General features: G+C 39.6%; 2 protein-coding genes and 1 long non-coding RNA gene across 4 annotated transcripts; 1 reads left to right on the top strand and 2 right to left on the bottom strand.

The window, feature by feature from the left end:
- Positions 1–734: 734 nt before the first annotated feature.
- Positions 735–5,235, bottom strand: LOC104450737. Its single transcript, XM_010065421.3, has 5 exons — positions 4,942–5,235; positions 4,456–4,526; positions 3,912–4,017; positions 2,126–2,258; positions 735–1,144 (listed from the first exon to the last, which is right to left on the bottom strand). Exons 1-5 carry the CDS (start codon positions 5,022–5,024, stop codon positions 980–982), a joined length of 558 nt encoding a protein of 185 aa, XP_010063723.1. The 5' UTR covers positions 5,025–5,235; the 3' UTR covers positions 735–979.
- A 2,317-nt stretch (positions 5,236–7,552) lies between these two features.
- On the top strand, positions 7,553–14,241 carry LOC120294721. 2 transcript variants are annotated; one of them, XR_005551964.1, is made up of 5 exons: positions 7,553–7,709; positions 8,246–8,473; positions 9,597–11,139; positions 11,225–11,450; positions 11,909–14,241. It is a non-coding gene; the product is annotated as an uncharacterized LOC120294721 (long non-coding RNA). The 2 variants fall into 2 exon arrangements; XR_005551963.1 differs by having other exon boundaries at positions 11,225–13,598; positions 13,876–14,241.
- A 4,671-nt stretch (positions 14,242–18,912) lies between these two features.
- LOC120294533 (probable LRR receptor-like serine/threonine-protein kinase At3g47570) lies at positions 18,913–22,090 on the bottom strand. Its single transcript, XM_039314683.1, has 2 exons — positions 19,609–22,090; positions 18,913–19,298 (listed from the first exon to the last, which is right to left on the bottom strand). The coding sequence occupies exons 1-2, from the start codon at positions 22,088–22,090 to the stop codon at positions 18,913–18,915; spliced, it is 2,868 nt and encodes a 955-aa protein (XP_039170617.1).
- Positions 22,091–23,408: the final 1,318 nt, after the last annotated feature.

The following is a 23,408-nucleotide window of genomic DNA, read 5'->3' as shown; positions in this document are numbered from 1 at the left end:
TTGTTGCTCTACCAAACACATTTATATTTTTTTTCTATTCCAAGAGTAGAAATTTTGTGTTGTTACAAACGGGTTCTTTTACACATAAATTGTTCCCTGAAAAAATAAAAAAGAACTATTTCTGAAAAAAAAAAAAAAAACTCTTCCGAGAACGAAGCGTTGTCATGCGCGGCCTAAGTGCCCAATTTTTTTTAAATGATACTTAAACGTACTTTTAAAAGTTTTTAGCACTTATATATCCATTTATACCAAGTTTTGACGCGAGTCAAAATCGAGCCGGACCATTATGGAATCAATGCCTTGACACAAAAGGAAAACCCAGCCCCCTTACTTCCCCTTTCCTTTCCATGGGTGATTTCTTGGTCACATCGTGCCTTTATAATTTATCACTATTAAATTGAAATGCAACAAGCCTTGATCATAAGGAACATGGAAAATGCCTTACGTCATTACTCGTCTCAATGATAAGACGATGCAAGTTTGACTCTCCCCCTTTCCACGAATTTCTCATGATCTTCCACGGTAAAATGTCTTGTAGGTTGCCGAAGAAGCAAAAACCAATCTCAAGGGACAGAGTCAAACCAGACATCAGCTTTCAAGTACAATCATCAAGAAAATAAATCAGAAATCTGACATCCAGCGAATAGATGTTTGAAAGGAAACACTGGTGCTCCTTGAGTTTATTGTTTTTTTACATTAGCGTAAATACTAAACCAAGCGATCTTAGCTGCTGCTTTGCCGACACCAATGTGGAAGGATGCATTTCATATAACCATGAAAGAACAAATTACATTGAATCCACTGCACATTCGAGTGGATGACAAATTCAGTCAGAGACTTCGATCCATTTCTCACTGTGATCATAACGTTCACAGGTTGCTCTCCGACCCACATGGTGATAAAAAAAAGAGACTGGCAGAGCATTATACAAAGCTCAAAATGGTCCTATATACAGAAGGGTTGCAAGAGTTATCAGCTGTCAGACATCTCTTACCTTTATCTTGACATCTTTTGGCGAATGGACGGTCTTTTTAGGGCTTGATGAAGCAGATTTGAACTTGCTTACCAAAAGCTTGAAACATGGTAGAGATAATACACAGAGGAAGGCGAAAATAAAAGGCGCTGCAACAAGCCATCCCAATAACTGCAAAAGGATTTTTAGCTCTCACAAATCCAAGATATAAAGAAAGAATAATACGACAAGACTGCCTGTGCCCAACAGAATGATAAACAAGGCATACTAATCTATGGTAAAGCCAGGAAGCCTCAGTTTGCTTGGTGGAACAATTACTAAGACCATCTAGAGCACAATCTTTTATAACTTCCCTAATGTTTAAACTCAGAGAAATTGCATAAAATACCACAGGAGTCAAGAAAGGCTTCAGAATACAGGTGTAAAGGTATAAGAATAAACAAGAGCATGTGCATATGGCCTCTATAGATTTGGATAAGTCATATGAGAAAGGTTATAAGAGAAGAATATCTTTGGAAGATTTCTAGAGAAGAAAAGAGCATGGTTGCAAATACATGAGCTACAAAAGAAATGTATGACTAGCCATGACTTCAGTAAGGGCACATGAAGGTAAAAACGAAGACTTTCCTACAACTAAAAGGTGACCCCAAGCCTCAACAGAGAAAGGATTAAAAAAAAAAATTGTATCAGAGGAAATTTGGGTCCAATGAAGAATAAAAATGAGCTAAACTCGCTTGAGATGATTTCGGCGCTCGTAATGAAGCCACTATGCTGCTGTGAGATGTCGATACAGGATGGGGATTCAGGCTAGAAGGGCTCCGCAAGAACTTGAAAAGAAGTAGAAGATAATGAGGCAAGGTATTGAGCATATAGATCTTACATAGGACTGACTACAATTTAGGCGCGATCATGTACAAGGATTAACATAGCCAACCCCATTTAGTTAGGCCTAGTTGTGGTTAGTGCTTTTATTGTACAATTTAGTCTTAATTTGGAGTTACACATGAACAATGAAAAATTTCAGGAAAAACATGGAACTTCTTCTGCCAAAAGAAAAGAGTACATGCCGTGAATTTGCCTTTCCACATAGTAGATAAAAAAGGGAGAAGAAAAAAGACAATCCAGTAACAAAGAGAGGGTGACCACACTTACCGCATGACATATACTCAGTAAGACGTCACGAGATGCTTGACCCATTAACACCTTCTTCAAGGCATCAGATGTTAGTGGAAAATGAGGCCCACCCGATATGAACTCGCCAAAGCGCAGAAACGGAACCACCAGACTTCAAAGGCCAAACAAAGATGTTCCAAGAAACAAATTAAAATAAACTAAGTTGCTGGCAAGCAGAATATGGAAGTATAACTCGCAAATAAGTACCGTGCTGACAGCATATAGGCTTAGAAACTAAATCTACTGAAAAACAAAGACTGCGATGACAGTGAATGCGATCTCTCGTTCAGCACTAAGCTTACAATGGAAATCAAAGCCTTTAATAGATTCAATCAAACACAGACAATGTAAGGGCTTTGCAAAAAGGCCTTCCCTGGTTAACTCCTCAAAGGGATATTAAATTAAACTTTAATATTATGGATTCCATTTTTATAGCACATAAACTAATCTCTAAAACTACTTTTCAATTTCCTGGTACACAATCCAAAGCAGGAAGCTACAGGACTTGTCTCTCTTTCTAAACTATGAAAAAGACAGTAGGAAATCATATATCCAAACCAATACTGCTCAGTCTTTGATCGGTCCAGTCTTTATGATTAAGGACCAGCTCCTATAACCCAGCTTGATTCTCCTAGTATCCAGTACCTTAGTGGACGAAACTGAACTCCAAAACATCCAAACCATAAAGCTACTGTAAGGGGTCGTGTTATTATGTTGATTGGTCTGTCCGGAGAACCACACAGCTGCTCTAATAACCAGAATTAAACTCATTTCATCCATAAAACTTGGTGCCAAAACTGTGTCACAGGTCAGGATAGGAAGAGTTAGATTTCTTGGGAGAATAGTTCCTTATTATTTATATGGCCATGAGAGAAAGCTCTAAGGAACCAGTGGCTTCTGATTAGTCCAAAGAGTAGTTCATCTGCTGGAGCCCATTATTTTGGAAATGAATTATGTACTTGGCCATACAACTTGTTCCCCCTCAAAAATGATGCTTGAAGTTCAGATTTTGGACTTCACAGTTGATTGCGAATCTGGCAAACTAAGTTCAAGGATTGTATCTACCTACTGATCTAAATCTAATTGCAACTTTAAGCATCAACAACGCACATGCCCATGACATTGAATGACATGGTCTACTAGGTAGGGGCAACTTTCTTTTTCAGCTTACACTACTTGGCTAGTCACAGTTTTGCCATGGTCTAAGCTCTTAGTCTGAAAAATGTAGCGACAATGGCTTTGTTATGAGGAGGCTCTATTTGTGACTAAAGATGTGATTTACTGCTTTATGCCATTCTGACTCTCCAGAAGTAGATCCGTTCCTGACTTGCATCCAAAGCTGTACAACGAAAGCATCATTACCACACTATGGCTCTCTTTTGGCCTTAATCTTAAATTTACCAGTTAAGGTCATGAGGCTCTTTGGGGAGATAAGGGTTTCAGACTTCAAGCGTTAGCCTAACAAATTCTTTTCGCGGCACCTAAAGCAGAATCAGTTTTCTGCTGGACAGCATATATGGACCCTTGCACTTTATGTTAACGTCAGCCAAGTATCGAAAGCATGGACCCTGGTTATCCAATCATTTAATAATGAGAACATCTTTTAGAGCCCTCATGCATTTAGTCCACTGGACATCCGATTATCTGTGAAAACTAAATGAGGGCTATTAACGGAAGTCAGCAGCTTGTAGATATACTGATATAATCTTGTCCTATTTCAACCATCCAGGGCAAGAAGCAAGGTACTGGTGGGGAAATTGCTCACCTCAATTCTAAAGGAGTAGCCAAGAAATTAAACAGCAGCACACTTGGGGAATGACATTGAGATCCAAGCAAGGCAATGGCCACCCCACAAAGAAACACTGTGACACCTGTTCAAAATAAAATGAGCCCATCAACTTGCATTTGAAAATCTTGATGCAGTACAATGTTCTATCATAAAGCAGCTAGTCCCTCTTTTGGGAGAACCGCCTATGAAAGTGAACAAACAATGAGTTCATTGCTCTTTCTTCAACTGCAGAATTAGTGCCAGACTTGTATGGCCTGCTTCTAAATTGGGATGATGCAATGGCAGCTTGACATATTTCTACCAAGTAATTGTCAAGACTCTTATTAGAGTACCACCAAGCTTTTAGTAGGATGAATTAATAAGTAAGGAGGTAAATCTTGAACTCAAAGCTCCAAAAGCACAAATCCAGAACTGGGTAGTGGGACTGAAAACTATCAAGCCAGCTCAAATGGGTGCCAAATGCAGCATGTTGGTTTTGCAAGTATTAGTCCATTGTCTAAAGGTGAGAAGAAAAACATACCACAAATGGGAAACACGCCGAGGGTAATGCCAAGAGCCGCAGAAAATGCCAGCTGCCTTGGTTCTGCACCCCTGAGAGTCCAAAATTTCAGAAGAAACGTCAATCCTCTGTCACCCTCGATTACGGTAACCATTCTTCCTTAGAAGAACGTTTTCACACGCAACAAATGCAACACGAAAAGGACCCAGGATCGGAACAGCACGTCCTAGACATTCGAACTCGGCAACCGAAGCATCGCGATGACAGTGGAGATCTAAATCTCATGTTTCAATCGACACGGGAAATCCCATAGATCCAAACCCCACGTCAAAAACCAACAATTCGCGTGCCGGCTTCGACGCAGCGAACGAAACGAAACGACACCAAACATTCGGTCTCCGGGACGGACGGACGGACGAAAAGGAAATCGCGTCGAGTAACCACGGGCAAGTGCAGAGAAGCCGCGCGGTCACTCGAGAGAGCTCGAGAGGGAGAAAGAGAGAGTACTTGCGCAGGATCTGGAGAAGGGGTTCGACGACCTTGCCGTGCAACCAAGGCATCAGCCCACTTCCCGGGATCCTCATCGTCATCCACTCCCCGATCCCTCGAGATTCAGGATCGAACGTGAAGCTCGAACCCAGCTCCCGAATCGGATTTCGGTTGCGCAGAAGATTCGCCGCTGCAATCTCTCTTCGAATCGCGAGCTTGCTTGCTTGCTCGCTCGATGGATAGCTGGCTAGCTAGCTATCTTGCGAAGGCGTTTGCTTTCGATCCAGTTCTACTCCATATGTATAAACACGTCTTTCCTTCGCCTATTCTTTATCTTATCTTCGGCTATCTTATCTTCGGCAATATTCTCAACGTGCTCCCCGAATTCTTGGTGATTATTCAATTCGGTCCTTAAAATTGATTATGATTAGTTAATTTGATCACGTGCTTTTTTGTTCAGACCAATTTGGTTCTTCCAACCGGCGTTGATGGAACAAACGTTCAAACACGAGAAGAGGAAGCAGTGGAACTACCTCCTTCCCCCGTTGAAAACCAAATTGGCGGTCTTTTACTCGAGTGGAATTTAGCTTTGTAATGAGTCGAATGTTCGAACTCAAATAGTCACTTGAATCCTGATATTTTAATCCGCTAAAGTCACCCATCGACCTCGAGATGGCCATCAAAGAGACTCGCAACGTGAAGGAAGCTGTCAAAGACAATAGGTTAAAGTGAACAAATTTAGACAATGGGGAAGATCCTAACGGAGTAATACCAAATAATGGGTCTTGGATTTGGTGAACAAGGGCCTCATTTGGTTCAATTTGGGGAAATGCTTTTGGGATAATGTAAATAGCTTTGGCTTAAATGAGTTTTTCGAAATGCAAATAACGATTGATAAATTTTAATTTTAAAATACGTTGGGAAATAACTTTGAACTTAAATGTTGTTTAGTAAAAACTACATTTTATAAAGTTATTTTTAAAATTTTTAAATATATTTTAATGGAGGTTAGCCACCAATGGACAGTCTCACCTGAAATCGTGAAATCGTGTGACCTCATTCAACTTGGCTTTTATAATAATATTGCTCCCACGCTCACATTGAACCTAATGCGCAAATTATTATGCAACCGTCCTTACAACTTTCATATCTTAAGGCCCTGTTTATTTTGTGAAAAATTAATGACTTGTAATAATTAATCAAGAAGTTTAAATTCTATCTTATAATATATCATTTCCTCACGGAGATGGATAAATACTATCTTATAGGACATCATTTCCTCGTGGAGATGGATATGTCCTATTTTTCTCAAATGCCGAAATTCAAGCAAAAGCACGTACCTCATCCTCACTTCTTAGATGAGCGGAATAGTTCTCAAAATATTCTTTGAAACCAAACATATTGCTTGAAAAAAAGAATATATACTTGTCGATTTTCTGTCATGACCAAAAGAATTTGTAATTACCATTTCCATAAATATGCATGTGATAAGGAATCACAAAAGAGGTTTCAAAACTCAAGAAATGAAGCTTAAATGGGCATTCTACTGGAATCCACCATAAGTCCCTAAAGTCATTGAAGACAACGTTTTCTTTGAAAATCTTGAAAGTTTTAAGATAATTTACATCTTAACATATTTGTGCATGATGAAAATAATTATCATTCTTTCACATTTGTAAATGATAAAAGCAATTATTTTTTTGAAAGGTGGTCAACTCTAAATCTGTTACGAAGCTTAAATTCAAGGCTTTCCTCAATATAGGATGGAACACATATTCAAACAAGCAAATCAATGTGTTGATCTCAGAGCAAAAGAAAAGGACGCATTCTACCATGAAATCTACTAGTTATGGAAGACCAATTGTCAAGAATTTTAGAAGTTGCCTCTTTCTAAGACACATAAGAATTTCTCAATCTCTGTCTCTTTATTTTTTTGGATCTTTGCCTCCTTCATTGTATTCCCCCCTCCAAAAAAAGAAAAAGAAAAATCTTTACTCTAATTAGAATTACAATAAGAAGGCGACGGTGAAAGAGGCTTGTTCAAAATGAGTAGTTTTCATGATTCAAACTAAATATGTTATCATAGGTATAGAATTTTGATAGTCACTCGGGATGGTTGATACCGATCGTTTCTTTCCACCATTTTTTAACTATTGAGGAAAAGGACCCAAAGATCAAGTTAAGTGAATATTTTGAGTATGATTGATCTTGAATATGTCATAAAATTATTTCGTTTGAACTCTAAAACGTAAAATTTAGGGATATTTCGAGGATAAGGGAAGAAATACTTTCTTTTTAATTGGGAGATAGGGCGTGTGGATATCAACACGTTAAAGTAGAGAATGTATCCAAGCTGGGCACTAGGTTGTCGAACTACCAATGAAAGCCAATATCGAAAGTTTACTTCCTACTAGTTAGACACATGGTTGGCACGGAGACACCAAGGTATTGGACACTGCGAGCCACCGGTTAAAAAAAAAGGTTGGGCACGTGAATTTACTAAAGGGTATCAGCGTCATTTTATTCCTTCTTAATTTTATTAAAATTTTTTTTTTTCTGCTTTCCGTTTAGGCGGGCAATGGCATGAGGGACGGGTTAGGCTAGAAATCGGCGTCGGTCCGTTTGGCCCCCGATGTTAATCAGGTTCTTGACGTCCGATCCTCCCATCGTCTGCTCCAGCTCCACTCCCCACTCGCCTCCACCCCTCTTTTCTCTCTCTCTCCGGTCGCCGTCTCGCCCGTCTCGCCGAAGCCAAGCCGCTCGGTCGTCTCCCTCATCAGCATCAGGTGCGTCTCTAGCTCTCGGTCGTCTAGGAATTGCCGCGATCGCGAGCTCACGGCACCGTCGCTGGCGCCGATTCAGCGCGGTCGTCGGCGACATCGAGCTCGTGGCGCCGCCATCACGAGCTTGCGACTCCGTCGCTAGTGCGTCTCTGTACTTACCTCCGCCTCTTTCGAGAACTCGAGCGCGCTTCGTTCGGTCATCTAGCGGTTACAGCTGAACGACGCGCTCCTGTGATTTTGTTGCGTGATTACTGGTTGCCTTCATCACTGCACTGGGGCTTCTCATCGTCAATGTCGCGTGATGCAGAGGGTTCCGATGAATGTCCACTTCTTACTCGGTCTCCCTTAGCTCAGGGCTCTGTTGACGAAGGAGTTGGAGATTCTAGTTCATAATCGGGAATGTAGACTCTGGCTTTCACTAGATTTTAGTTTCACAACGCAGTATTGCCGCACAGAAGTTTTTTGGGAAAAGCACCTTTGTTTGATGACTTTCCGCTTCTGTACATGGTGTGGCAAGTGATGTGAATGTTTATGTACAGTTCGAAGATGGAGGAATACTTGCAGTACATGAAGACTCTGCGATCTCAAATGAACGGGACATCTCTACCTGTCATCTCTTGAAGTAAAACATGTACACCTATGTGTAAAAATGTTGCTGAATTGCAATTGTGAATTGAAAGATGTGGAGGATCAGGCGGCCAAGATCTCGGTCGAAGAGCAAATGTGGATTACTTGCATTCAATCTCTGGAAAGCGACCTCACTTCTGGTTTGGTGTCTCTCTATTATTTGCTACTTCGTCTCTTACATATATGAGCAGGTGCAGGCCCACATGATTAGGACATTATAGATGTATCTGTGAATGTATGTATTGCCTCATCTACATATCTGTGTGCTCCCTTTCTTAACATGCATTAGCTTGTCCCCGTCTGTTTGTCTTTGAGGTGAATGGTTAGCTTCACTTACGATATCTTATCTGTTTCCTAGTGATCCACCAATGACTGCGATCTTTCTTAATAATACTATCGGTTATAGATGACGATTGTTTTTACTGGTGCTTACTTTATACGCTTTTTGCTTATCTACCTTTGGACTACATATTAATAACCACGATAAGTTTCTGCAAGAGTTCAGTATAGTATGTAATGGTTTCTCTGTACTCATTGGCTATATTAGTGTTGGGTGTTTAAATTCAAGCCACAATACTCATGCCAAGCTTTTCATGAGCGAATGCTTCATTTTTAATTGAGCTTACATTATTTTATCTCTCGATATTAGTTGTTTCTAGCTAGTACTAATTGCACTAAAAGTCACTCTTTTGTCAAATTAGCGTCGATTATCATTTTAAAGTTCCATATAGGATGAAGATGATGTTAAGTTTAATCATGATGATGCTTTATCAGTGGAGTTGTGGCCAAATGACATTTAATCAAAGAGACGCATGCTTGCTAGGTCTAGTTGTGCATGAGCAGACCCAATGTCAATGCGAGCATCTTTCCAATACTAGTCGATGATCTCCTTGTCCCTTTAATTTGATGGGATTTGTGGACCTTGCTCTAGGGTGTGAAGAATCTTTAGTGAGAATACTTTCTTCAGCTTTTTGTAGTGATTTGAGAGCTGCGTGATTCTTCTTGACCTCGTGGGTGATAATTACAGTAACTATTTGAATTTAAGCTTTACTCTTCTTCTATATTCCCTCGAAAGTATTAACGCAATCAATTTGTGGAAGTTATGGTTAGTTTGGCTAAAATATTTTGATCCTTGTATTTCAATCATGATTGCTATCGGGTAATTTTGTTGTGTAAGCTACTGTATAGAACTGTTAAAAGCCAACAATCTTCCCTTTTCTTGAAGTACTTAACTTCCTTTTTCTTAATACGTTGTTTGTCCAGCAAAATCCGAAGATCAGAAACTTAAAGAAGAAATAGAGCAGATGATGACTGCGAAAGGTGAAATATGCTCTCAGATATTTGACAAGCAGAGAAAGGTTGCTTCCTTGGAATCTGATTGTCGCACACTGACACAGGTAGAACTCCTCCTTATTTATATATGTGTTATTGATAGTGATGGGTCAGATGAACTTTACAAAGGAGAGGAAAGGAAGAGCACAATCACCTGTTGGGTCGTGAAGAAGGAAGTGATCTGCAGCCTTATATCTGATATACTAAACTGTGGTATCTGTCCTTCACGGTGATCCCATGATAAGATGCTATTCTACTGGCCTTACTCATTAACTCTAGAGATAAATTCTATGCCGAAATGTAATGGATAGAGCTTGGAAGAATCTTTTGCTCCATCCTATCACGTTGGAAACTCAACTAAGCATCCAATTCGACAAAAATAGTATGCTGCGTCTTCCATTCCTCATATAATATTTTTCTTTTCAAATTACAGGCTGATTCTTATGTCTCTCTTTTGGTTGATTGGTCTTGCGCTTATATTAATGTGAATAATCTGTTGATGCTGCTACTGTCACAATATCTTAAAGAAAATCTGTGACTTGGAGTTCAGGTTCATGCCTTATTTTGCTCAGAGATAGAAAGATACCAGATGAAGAGATGCATTGAACTCTATTGTTTGCAGTGATTGTTGTTGTGTAATGGCTTTTCTGATAATCAGGTTCGTGCATAAAAGCACTGTAATATGTTGTGGGAATGGAGACTATCATGCATCTCAAAATAATTCTGAAGAGTCAGACACTGTATCAGGAAGTAATTTATCACCAAAGGCTGCAGAGAATAGTTTCAAGCTTGTGGTGTTGCTGCTTTGGAGGGTTTGTACATAACTTGGAACTTAGAGGAGAACTCTAAGGTCAACATGAATTTTAGATTTGGATCCCTAGCAAAAAGGGTGGATATAAAGGAAGTTGAAAAGGTTTCAAATAAATCTTTTAATTTGCCAGCCATGGGTTATTATCTGATACGAGCTGAAAAGGGTAAAGGCAGTGAGTGAAATTCATATATATATTTTCCTGGAGCCTTTTCAAAGTTTCAGTGGAAACAAATTTCATTTGCTTAAGTGCTATTTCTTTAATGCTTTGTTGTTGAAGCAACTGAATGTTCCAAGATAGGTAGATGTTCAATCATTTCTGTGTCGATTTTCAAGTTTATCTAAGTATATCTGGCAGAGCATATGTAAATTTAGAATTTGACACTTTTAATGTCAACCGTGTCAGATTTCTGTAATATGCAACCTTGTGTTTATTACTTATATTTAAAGAAATTGAGTTGGATCTGAAATGGTGGAGGATGATATATATGCTGGACTGTGAGGCTTTCTAAACTTCTAAATGACTAAACCACATGATCAATTATGCTTAATAAAGAAACTTGGGTAATTTTATCTTACCGTGAATATTTGTTGGAGTTCTATGTAGACTCTGGAGCTAGTTCACCAAAAAAGGGTAAGCTAATCGGCCAAACTAGTTGAGAAAAGGTCAGTAGCCTGTTCTTGTTGTGTCCTTGAACCCAAAAAGGTGCTGCGTTCTTCAACTCTTCACTAAATTTCTTGGACTTTTCAGCACTTACTATGCCAAGGTTGCTGAGGATATAGATGTCAAATTCCAGCAGCCACAAGTAACATTTCTCTTATGACCCCAAAAAAAAAAGGAAAGAAAAAAAAGTAAGATTTCTCGAGTTTTGACCTCTTATCAGAATGTCCACCAAGCTGACGGTCTTTTTATCTTGTTCTTTTAGGGATGGCTTATTTGTCGCATACCAAGCCCAGATACAGAAGTGCATGACTTGGTACTCCTTCTTGTTTATTCTACGTTTGGACTTGCTGTTACCATTAGATTTTAAATTTGTCATGTCGAGGAGGATCATCCTTTTCTGCGATTCAATTTATATATTTACTTTTATGTACACGCGCTCACAAACACATACAAACATCTTGGTTTGCATTCGTTCAGTCACATTTTTACCTCTTGTAGTTCCTCAATGTCAGTCTTTGGAAGGCTGAACTTCTGTTATTTTGTGAACTGAAGGCTGAATTTAATGGGGGGAACATCAATTATATCATGGTTCCCCTCTAAGAAAATGTTTGTTAACCACATTGAATTCTCTAATGCCTTTCTGTCTTGGCTATTACCTTGCGGCCAAATGTTTTTTTTTTTTTTTTTTTTTTTTTTGTTGGTCAGAAGCCAAATGGTTAGTAATATGTTTTTTAGATCATAGCAGTGCTTTGCTAACCGGAATATTGGCAGGTCAAGGAAACATTTGATGAAGAAAAGGTTGCAGCTGGACGTATGGATATTTAACTTTTTCAAGTTTTAACTATAAGCCAATGGAGGCATATATTGCTGACATGCGATCTTCTTTAGAGTTTTTATTTTTATGTCCTCATGATCTATTGTGCTTTTTAACAGCACGTACACCTATTTCTATGCAGCTGGACGTATGGATATTTAACTTTTTCAAGTTTTAACTATAAGCCAATGGAGGCATATATTGCTGACATGCGATCTTCTTTAGAGTTTTTATTTTTATGTCCTCATGATCTATTGTGCTTTTTAACAGCACGTACACCTATTTCTATGCAGCTGGACGTATGGATATTTGACTTTTTCAAGTTTTAACTATAAGCCAATGGAGGCATATATTGCTGACATGCGATCTTCTTTAGAGTTTTTATATTTATGTCCTCATGATCTATTGTGCTTTTTAACAGCACGTACACCTATTTCTAGCATAGATCATCATTTGGCCATACACTTGAAACAAGAACAGTTTTGTTTTTCTTTCCATTGGTATGAGTTTAGTTTGACAAATATTTCATTGAGATAAGTTCGTCAATTCCCTTTAATAACTGCTGATTCTCTGTCAACCTTTCCTTATTTTTGCTGGAGCATTGTCAATGTACTTAGTAAAGCAGAGGTCGTCTGTAACTCACCTGTGTCGGTCATGAAAGCCATATTACTAGTCTAGTCCTTAGTGTTGTTGGGCCATTCGTTGCTTCATCTGGTCATTGTAATCTGATGTTCAACTTAAAGCAGAATCTACACTAGGAAAACTTATCACCTACACCTACATGTAAGCGCCAGTAAGCAGATATGATTAGGAGCCTCGCTCCTCGTACTCTGCACCATGAGGTTATGTGTTACAAAAACTTCCATTGCGGTTTACTTTTGATAACTAATGCTGATACCTTTGCAGCAAGAGGTAAACTTTCCAGTCACCTGCTTACTGAAAACATGGTACTTACAGATGAAAAACTAAAAACAAAAGAATTATGTTCATTGAACAGAGTAGTTACTTAAATTTAGTGCTTGAACCGACAGAACAAGGGAGCAAGCGAGGAACTGATCTTCAGTGTGCACTCTGCGACAGTAAAACTTGACAAGATAAAAAAAACAAAAGCTAAGCTGGCGGCAGAAAATTCTGCAGTTAAGTAGTCCACATCTAAATTTCACAATGCGTTGATTTCACTTGTCTGGTTAAAATGATTTTCACTAATTGTCAAAGCCTATATTGGATATGTGATAATATGCACTACAATGCTCTCATGGTCCTGAATGAAGCATGTTCCATTTCAATTTTATAATCTAGCAGAAACTGCCATGGAGCAGCTCGGCTCAAATGACATGCCTAAGCGCTTAAACTAATACCTCTAGGGGGGTTTTTAGCTTTAATTTGGTATTTATGCTACCATCTTTATCTGTTAATTTCACCTTTTCGCATGAGTGTGATGTCCAATTTGTGATCACTTTGACGAGGGAAGCCATTATTGTAATGATGAAATATGGAAGCAAAGTTGTCGAGGGGCAGCTAAACATTTGGAGCTAATATCCTCAATTTGCAGCTCATCATCATTTCTTCATGAACGCTAATGGTGCTATTGCAACTCCTATTATTGCAGATGAAGCAGCAAATTGAGCAAATGAAAAGCCAGTCAAGGTGAGTATCAAGGCTATAGGTATTGTCAAGTGCGCATTATACTCAATCATCATAATACCTGTAGTTCATGCAATACCTATTTAGAATGCCTGCATTTGGTTTTAATGAACCAAATCATTACAGATATAGGTACCTTGAAGTTCTATTAATGTGTTTTGGCTTATCTCTTGAACTTGGTTCTAAAATGGATCCTTGAAGTACACGTCCAGGACTTTGTATTGATTGTACTTGGTTGTAGTTAAGACTTAGCATCTTTGTTTGCCGGGGTATGATGTAGGAAGAGCTAAGGGCAATGGATGTTAAGACTTTGGAAAGGGAACAAAAAGCTCTTTTAGCAGATATTGTTGGGGAAACTGAGTTCCAGCAGTCTCTGCAGAATCAAATCAAGAAACTGAAGGTAAAATCGTTTCAAAACTGTGATTTTCATTTTTTTTTCCTAAATAAACTTGAAATGGGTGTTAATAATATCATATTTGAACAATGTGCTGCTAACTGGGGAGTGCACCCATAAAATCGGATTGGTTTCACTCTACTTCCAACCTCTGTTATCTTCCAGAACTAGGAGATTGTTTGTCTATAGCGTCTAGTCTTTTCTCTGGATTTTACTGTTCTTCCATGTAAGTCGTCTCAACTTAAATGAATAATTATGTAACAGATCCCTCTGTTTAGAAACTTTCTTAGTACCCTTATTCCTATGTATGCGGGACTCATTTGTTTTTCTGCTTTAAAAAGGGAATATCACAGCTTGTGAAGTGCGCTGAAGATTGAATTAGGTGCTTGTGAATGAACCGGAAAAGAAAGCAGCCAGAACATCTGATACTCTTTTAAGTTTTAACTATAACTAGCCTAGTAATATGATACTGAACTGGAAGGACAAATCGCTCAAGAGGAAGTTTCTTCAACAACAGGAAAAAGTGAAGGAAAAAAAAGGAAAGAAAACTAATGAAAAACGGAGATCGAGTCGAATTGTAGAAGCCATTGCCCAACCAAACAACTTGCTGCTTTTTGTGACATCAATGCTAGGGGTGTAAACGGTTCGGTTCGGTTCGGTTTTTGAAAACCGAACCGAACCGAACCGTTTAAAAAATTTTCCGAACCGAACCGAAACCGAATCGAACCGAATATGAACCGAACCGAAATTCCGGTTCGGTTCGGTTCGGTTCGGTTCGGTTTTTCGGTTTTTAGCTTTCGGTTTTCGGTTTTCGGTTTTTTTTTTTTTTTTTTTTTTTTTTTTTTTTCAGCTTTCAGAAATTTTGGTTAGGACGGGCGGACGGCTTACCTTCTGTATATGTTCCTTAAAAATTATTAGATCAATCCCTTTATCCGATGCTCCAAAGAATCTTGACCCCAAAAAAAAGCCCCTTCGAATAATGTTACAATGATAATGTTGGTACATTGCTGCTTTGTCATTGTGAAGTTCTTCAATGATACAATGTCGCAATGCTACTAGAAATGGTTAACAGCATCCATTTTTCTATCTGTTTTTGTTGCTTTCTTAAAGTGTGCTTCCTAGTTTCTCAAAAGATGATCGAACTTAACATTTTAACTCAAACCAATCACCAAAGAATCGTCCCTTCTCCTTTCCTCGTATTTCGATGCTGAGATATTGCAATATACATCGAACATTCCAATCTTGTTCATTCGGTCAAAGATCGTTAACTTCATAATATGCCGATCGGGATGCCGAGATATTGCAATATATAGCAATGAGGGTTTAAAAGTCATGGGACGTCGCAAATTGTTGGTTCTAGGTTAGAACTTAGTTGTTACTCTTTGATATCTTGTTCGCACTAATTGTATCGTCCATTTTTCAAGCCGTATCCCCGAAGAAGAACTTGAATGATAACCATTTGAAATGGACCAAATAGATTAACTATATACCAGTTGAATCACTTCGCCTAGACGCAGACCGGATAACCAGCTACTGACAATGTAATTCATTGAGAAAACTAAAAAAACTGACAAATCAGAGTACAGCTACTAGGAACCATTTAGACTTTCTAATGTTTTGTTTTTACATCTGCACCGTGTCTTGGATAACACACGTTCAAATAAGTGAGCAGCGGATGCAAGTACATGACAATTTTTTTATACAGTCACAAACTCGTTCATGACATAGCATAGTTTGTATGGAGCAGGACATATCCCATCTCGGGAAAGGCACACATCCCATTCTTGGTAATAAAACAGCAATCAAAAGAACAAGAACAACGTGGGGATGTGATAAGTAAACGCCGATAACTAGGGAATAGCTGAATGGGCCGAGAGAGGAAATACCGTTGAGAATCGAATCATCATCCGTTGTGCATAATTTCCCCACAATATTAGTTCTATTGTGATCAAAAGTCAACCACCACCGGGGTCATACAAAGATACAAAGAAGCATATGCTAGCACAAATATGTATAAAGAGGTGCATTTCCGCCGGACGACATACGATTTCTATGTAAATGCCTCTTCGAATGTCACTGACTTGACCACACTCGAGATCTCGGTGAGGAGAGACTACGACAAGTCTGTAGAATAAAATGTGATGATCCAAAGAATCGAGAAGCCCGCATTATTTGTCGAAAAATAAAAATAAGGTTTAAGACTAGCAATGCAATAAGAACGACAGCTTGATCTTTCCTATTAGATATCCCGATCACTCTTCCAATCCAAAAATGCGCACGCTACCGTAAATGAGACAATTTAAATGAAAACAGCACTTACAACAAGAAAAGCTAAGACCCCGCACTGACAAGAACAGTGTAGATTTTTTTGGTCTTCAAAATAGAAAGATGGAAGGTCCACTTTGCAAAAAAATATAACCCATATCAGTTCATATTCACCACGAAAGAAACCAAACAAAGACGGACTATACTCATGAACGACACCATCGACAACAACTAAACTAAAAGCTTCTTGCACTAGGTCGGTTTACTACAAAAGTTTTGTATGTAGTTAATGCTGGCATGGTCGAAGAACATTTGAAATTGTTCGAGCTATTTCAGCATATTTCTATAGGGAATATGAGCGGCAAAAGGAGCAAGGAAATTAGTAATCTAAACTCTTGGTGGACATTGCCTCTCACCCAAAGAATGCATTGCTCAAACACCACGAGCACCTAATAGATTGAACATGTAAAAGGATCTCGAAGGATATAAACAACACCATGATCTCTAAATTACGAAAGCGGGGACCGCAGCTACCCCGATAAGATCTCCTAAAATAAAGTCCCTAATAGATTGAAATACACTAGGCTGAAAGAGTCGATTTTAGCATTAAGTTCTTCCTCGATTAGAAATACAACCTTGCACGCAGCTTAGCGAACTTGCAATACAGTTGACTAGTTGAGAGGCCATTAGCTACTAGTGCTCCATTTAGAATCAATTAAATCATGCTCTGTGGCTATTAGCTTATAATTCTGTTTCGAACTACCCATGAGAGAGAGAGATAGAGGGAGAGGGTGGAGAGAGGATTAGAAGTGGCCTCGATTAAACCGAATCTAATCCACAGAACACTCGCACCTCAAATACCGCACCTTTACACTAACCTCAAACAAAAATTCACCCCTTTCTTTCACACCCCGTAATCCCAACCTCAAATTAACTCGAGTCTAATACAAGTAGCAACACTCACATCTCAAATGCTGCACATTTACACTAACCTCAAACGCAAACTCACCCCTTTCTTCCATACCCCGTAATCCTAACCTCGCCGTAGAAAGTGGAACACTAAGATTTGCAAACATTAAGAGAGAAAACCACGAATTCAAGAGACCCAAGAGACCCACCTTGACATCTTTCGGGACCAGATCACGCCTAGCCTTAGGATTCTGATAGAAAGCGGAACCCCCGCCCACATTCCTAATCTCCCTCAAATGCCCCAAGTAATTACAACCGTCGTCCGAAACCCAAGCTCCGAATCTCCCTCCGATGGTAGCCGGCAAAGTGAAGATGGCGATGGGCTTTCAAATCGCCGAAGCCGCCGTCGCACGTCAGCTCGAGCTCCCGAGCACGAGGTCGTCCCGAGACAACGTTCCTCGTCCCGCTGCCGGAGGGCCCGATCGCTCCAAGAACACCGAGATTGCCAAGTCGGTGAGGCGAATCAAAGAGCTGGAACCGTCGGACGAGAGGATGAGTCGCAAATTGGAGGTGTATAGCCGGCAAAGTGAAGATGGCGGCCCCTCGCCCGGAGCGAGTGCGCGCGGGACATGCTCGTTGCCGTCGCCGTTGCGAAGGAAGAGGGACGAAGGAGAGACTTGCAGAAGAAAGGGGCTTTGTCCCTCAATCGATCGCCATCGCCGTTGCAGAAGGAAGAGGGACGAAGGAGAGACTTGCAGAAGAAAGGGGCTTTGTCCCTCAATCGATCGCCATCGCCGTCGCCGTCGCGATCGCCGTCCCTACCGCCGTCGTCGTCGCAGCCGCCATCGCCGTCGCCGTCGCCATTGAGAGAACTCGACGGGAACCGATAAAAACGAAGAGACACAAGAGGACTGAGAGACGGGAGTCGGGAGAGAACCGAATTAGATTGATTTCATCGGTTCGTGCCTTTGTGGTTCGGTTTTCGGTTCGGTTAACCGATAAAAACCGAACCGATAAAAACTTATCGGTTTTTGATGAAAACCGAACCGAAAACCGAACCGAACCGAAAAAGTCAAATTTTTCGGTTCGGTTCGGTTCGGTTCGCGGTTCGGTTCGGTTTTCGGTTCGGGTCTTGACACCCCTAATCAATGCTAATGCATAAAATAGTGACTATAGTGAGCCAGAATGCCTTTTCCGCTGTAATAGTCGACCTCGCAAGTAGAAGAATTAATTTGAATGCTTTCAATTGTGATGTGATCGAGTGACGTTTCGGCCGCCTCTGGATAATGGACTAACTCATGGACTTCAAAGGACGGAAACGAAGACATAACAGCAATATAAAAGCGGTTGGCAACAATACCACTCTAATCCCAAAACTTAAAGCTTTAACAATCAACATTTGATGCAAACCGTTGCTTGTGGTCAGGACTAGAACAAGTTTTCTGCTCAAATGTGATGTTTGAAAATTCACCTCAAGTATCAGAATTGTTAATTGGCTCATAATTTTGGTTTTTTAAACCCATTAATATGTCAAGAAATGTCATCCGGACAAAAAATGCTAAAAATTGTGAATTAATGGCTAATCCTTTAGAGTAGGAATGTCGGGACGATACTCTCTTAGATTCACATGAAAATTAGGAAAGTCAAACGTTCGTCCATTCCTTTTTTCATTCGCATATAGCACTGGAGAGATTCATTATTGAAAATGAAGAAACTTGCTACTTTCAATATCATCTATTCGTGTCTCATCTATTCAAGTAAAGAAGTTGCAAAAAGTTTCTTCCTGATCGAGTCCAACTGGGTTGCTACTCTGTCGATGCTCATGCGTCTTCTAGGATCCTCCACGGAGCAAGCAAGTCCAATACGATATATTGTTTCCAAACATCCTTGAAATATGCGGTTTCTTTCATGAAGCGAATCTTGGGAACTGTTGTGGCTGTACCCTTCGTGAAGCAGCACGGGATCAGTAATCTCCACAGCTCGTTGGGGTAGAGCCTCAGCAACATAATTATGGAGATTCAGATTATCTCTAAACATGTTGCTAGTGGGACTTAATCCAGTGAACATCTCTAATAAGAGAACACCATAACTATAGACATCACCTTCTCTTGAGACTTGGCTTTCATTGGCATATTCTGCAATTTACACACATTGTGGCATTAGAAATGTCAAAATGAATTTGAATTCACATATAATAGTATCTTGAAGAGATGACAAAACAAATAACACTGTCTCTATAACAATAGGCTGATAATGATAGGGTCTAAGCTTTATTTATTTATTTATTTATTTATTATTATTATTATTATTATTATTATTATTATTATTATTATTATTATTATTATTATTATTATTATTATTATTATTATTATTATTATTTTAAAAGGGGTGGGGGAGGGGAAGGGGAAAGGAGGGAGAGTTTTTACCAGGAGCGACATAACCAACCTGTTCCTCTTAAACCAGCAGAACTCAAACTTGCTCTAGCGTTGGAGGTAGATTCGAGGACAATCTTCGCCAACCCAAAGTCACCAACATGTCCAACCATGTCCGCATCTAGAAGGACATTGGTTGGTTTTAGATCACAATGAATAATTGGGCTTTCGCATTGATTGTGAAGATAATCTAATGCAAAAGTAACATCAATGGAAATGTTTATCCTTTGGATGAGACTCAATTTCTTGGAATGCCCATTTGCATCATTTGGAGTTGGATTTGGGTGCAACCACTCTTCTAAGCTGCCATTGACCATGAACTCGTAAACTAAGGCCTTAAACTCATCACCCTTATAATTAATGCCTGAGCATGCCGTCAAGACTTTCAGAAGATTTCTGTGTTTTATACACTTTAAAACCTCGCACTCAGCTTTGAAGCTCTTGAGTGCACCATGCCGTGTTAAATTAAGCACCTTCACCGCAATGACATTTCCATTATTTTGGAGTAGCCCCTTGTAGACGGACCCAAAACTTCCGACCCCAATTAGATTAGTCGAAGAAAAGCCATCAGTCGCTTTTAGAAGAGTTCCATAAGATAGGTTTGGCAATGAATCATCTAAGGAGCTTGAAATCGGCTTGTTTTTTTTCCGTTTCAACCAACATAGATATAGGAAAGTGATAGTGAGAGTTATTCCTAAAAGGCCAAAAAGGATGGCAATGGTGAGTTTCAACTTATGGGCTTGTTGTTTGCTTTTGGAGTTTCGAGAGACACACTCAGGGAGCTCAAATTCAGGCATCCCTCCACAGAGCTTTTCATTTCCGACAACAAAAGTTGCGCTCACATTCCTAAAAACTCCTTGAGTCGGTAGCGGGCCTTCCAAATGATTATAAGATAAATTCAACTTTACCAAATATTGAAATGCCTCTAGGAACTTTGGAATGTCACCGGAGAAACTGTTGTTGGAAAGATCTAATTCCTCAATGTTTCTTAATGAACTCATTGATTGAGGAATGGACCCACGGAAGAGATTATCTCGCACTCCTAGAAACGCTAGTGCATCACAATTGCCTAGACTGCTCGGGATTTCACCGTCCAGAATATTTCCCGAGACATCCAATGTGTCCAAATGTTTCAAGTTCCCGATTTCCATCGGAAGGACTCCATTTAGATGGTTCCAAGACAAATCCAAAATAAGGAGGCTCCCAGCCACGGGGAATATAACAGGACCACTAAAATTGTTTCTAGAAAAACCCATAATTGTCAAGCTCTTGTGCTTTTCTAGGTACGAAGGAATCGGCCCTTCAAAGTTATTTCCATCGATCCATAAAAATAACAAATTTTGCAAACTTTGTAAAGAGGATGGGATTATGCCAGATAGATTGTCATTCGACAAGTCCAGTGATGCAAGATTTGAAAGGTTTCCTAAATCTGATGGGATTAGACCGAAAAGTAGGTTGTCTCCCATGTCCAATCTTTGTAGGTTCACAAGATTACCAATCTCTCTTGGGATCTCACCCGATATCATATTCATGCCTACTTGTAGGGTTGTAAGAGTAGTGGATAAATTACCGATGCATACGGGAAGTATCCCACCTAATCTATTGATAACTACTGACAACACTTCTAAGTTAGCGGCATTTGTCAGTGAGCAAAGGAAGCTCAACTCATTTGCATCAACCCTTCCACTCCCTAGATAATTTCTGTCTAAGAGAACCTTTAGAAGGTTATGTAGATTTGCCAGTGAAGGGACTTTTCCAGAGAGCTCATTGGCTGCAAGTTGGAGATATCTTAGATTTGTGGCATTTGATATCGAGGAAGGAATTGATCCAGTAAAGTGATTTTGAACAATGGTCAACGTTCGAAGATTTGGGAGAGTGAATCCTATATCTTCAGGAAGATTGCCATGGATGTGGTTATCACCTACGTCAATTTCAACCAGCGAAGACAAGTTGAAGATGGAAGGCGGAAAGTTACCTGAAAGCCTGTTCCTTGACAAGTCGATTGTTTCTAGCTTGGTCAATCGATCTAGAAATTGGGGAATAATCCCACTCAAATCATTTTCGCTAAGATAAATCCACAATAGAGATGATAAGTTGCCCATGGATGAAGGGATGCTGCCAATTAATTGGTTCCTAGCAAAGCTGAGCTCTTGAACATTTGACAAGGAGCCTAGCTCGATGGGGATTTGTCCAACCAATTGGTTGTAATCAAGTAGTAGAATTCCAAGGTTCGGGCAACCTGATATATTCCTGGGAATCACGCCTCTCAGTGAATTATTTGATAAATGCAAGGCTTGGAGCCAACGCAATTGACCAATCTGTGGAGGGATTTCGAGGTTGAATCTATTGTTTTCAAGATTCAATATTCTCAAGAAGCTGAGGTTCCCAATGTGAGGTGAGATGGATCCCGAGAGTCCTTGGGAATTGAGGTCCAATTTCCTGACTCTATGGTGTCGACGACCACACTTAACCCCATACCATCGGCATAAGTCCATGCTATCATTCCATGAGTTAAGCAACCTGGATGGGTCACTAGTTATTTCGGCCTTGAATGCAAGCAATGCAAGCTTATCTGTATTGTTTGTAGCAGAAATGACTTCATTGAAGCACAGCAGGAGAAGGGCAGCGAAAAGAAGACAAGGACAATGGAGTTGTGGACAATTGAGACACGAATGTCCCATTTCATGAGCATTAATTGGCCAAGGGAGGGCAAGAAGGAATGAGTAAAGTGATATCTATTGATTGAGCAGCTTGAGCTATATAATGAACAACATCACGGAGGAGAAATTTTTATAGAACCTTTGTAGATCCTGAAAGTTCTTTCTGGTCTGCATTCATACCTCTTACAGCAAGTCAATCCCTCCTGTACAGTCAATTCGCTGAGTGGTGGCCCTGCCAACTCTGACAACAAGAGGATTGGGAAGCATGAGACGAAGGAAACCAATTCTGTGACGAGAGTCAGTTGCGACCATTGAATGACCTCCCACGGAAACTCCTTCTCGAGGAAAAGACCACGAAACTACTAATCGTTGGAGACTCCACACATTATTTTCCACGTTCCCACGGTGAATTTGAACCCGAGTCATACTTATGTGGAAGGGGATCTTGACGTATATACTTTACGAAACATCCCTAATAAAAAATTAACTTTTTCACGTTCTAGTTCTAGTTAGGATTGACAATTCGTGACATCAAATCTAATATTGATTATCTATGTCATTTCAAGATGATTGCGAATTCTATTTTCGATTAAATATGAGTAAAAATGTATTGATTTGTGTCATCTTTGAATTAGCTCTAGTGTGTCGTGTAGGAGTTTTCTTGATAAATGTCTAGCTTGCTCAAGTCCATCCTTGTTATAAATTGCCACTCCTACCTCTGTTTGTGAGACAATTTGGGGAGATAATGATTTTGATGATCCCAAAATCCTACCAACAGCAGCCTTATTCATAGCTAATCTACCGTGGAAATATTATGCCAAACAACCTCTTAAAAGCCAAACATGTTACTTATTTAACTTTAGGGCTAATACCCTTAAAAACCCCAAACAGGTACACCCGTGACAAATTTATCCTAAACTATTTTTTTTTACCACAAAAACTTCAAACTGGTATACCTTTGACAAATTTACCTTAAACCAGTACATTTGTGACAAATTTACCCTATGGTAGTTTTCGTTAAATTTTACTGTCAAATTATTAAGTTAAATGACACGTGACCGTTGATAGGTATACCAATTTGAGGTTTTATGGTCCGTTTGTTACAGTTTACAATTTTTGTGATATTTTTGTGATATTAATCCAATTTAGCGAA

Source organism: Eucalyptus grandis, chromosome 6 (assembly GCF_016545825.1).
Source record: "Eucalyptus grandis isolate ANBG69807.140 chromosome 6, ASM1654582v1, whole genome shotgun sequence".
Taxonomy (NCBI): domain Eukaryota; kingdom Viridiplantae; phylum Streptophyta; class Magnoliopsida; order Myrtales; family Myrtaceae; genus Eucalyptus; species Eucalyptus grandis.
Note: the sequence above shows the minus strand (reverse complement) of the source record. Positions and strands in the feature narration are given on the sequence as shown.

Excerpts from the sequence above, each read along its gene's own strand:
- LOC120294533 (XM_039314683.1), bottom strand. The coding sequence starts at position 22,090 with ATGGACTTATGCCGATGGTATGGGGTTAAGTGTGGTCGTCGACACCAT. Across the intron at positions 19,299-19,608 it reads TGCTGGTTTAAGAGGAACAG|AATATGCCAATGAAAGCCAA; the intron begins GTTGGTTATGTC and ends TGTAAATTGCAG.
- LOC104450737 (XM_010065421.3), bottom strand. The coding sequence starts at position 5,024 with ATGACGATGAGGATCCCGGGAAGTGGGCTGATGCCTTGGTTGCACGGC. Across the intron at positions 2,259-3,911 it reads GCTACTCCTTTAGAATTGAG|TCTGGTGGTTCCGTTTCTGC; the intron begins GTGAGCAATTTC and ends TGGCCTTTGAAG. Across the intron at positions 1,145-2,125 it reads TACTGAGTATATGTCATGCG|TTATTGGGATGGCTTGTTGC; the intron begins GTAAGTGTGGTC and ends ATCCTTTTGCAG.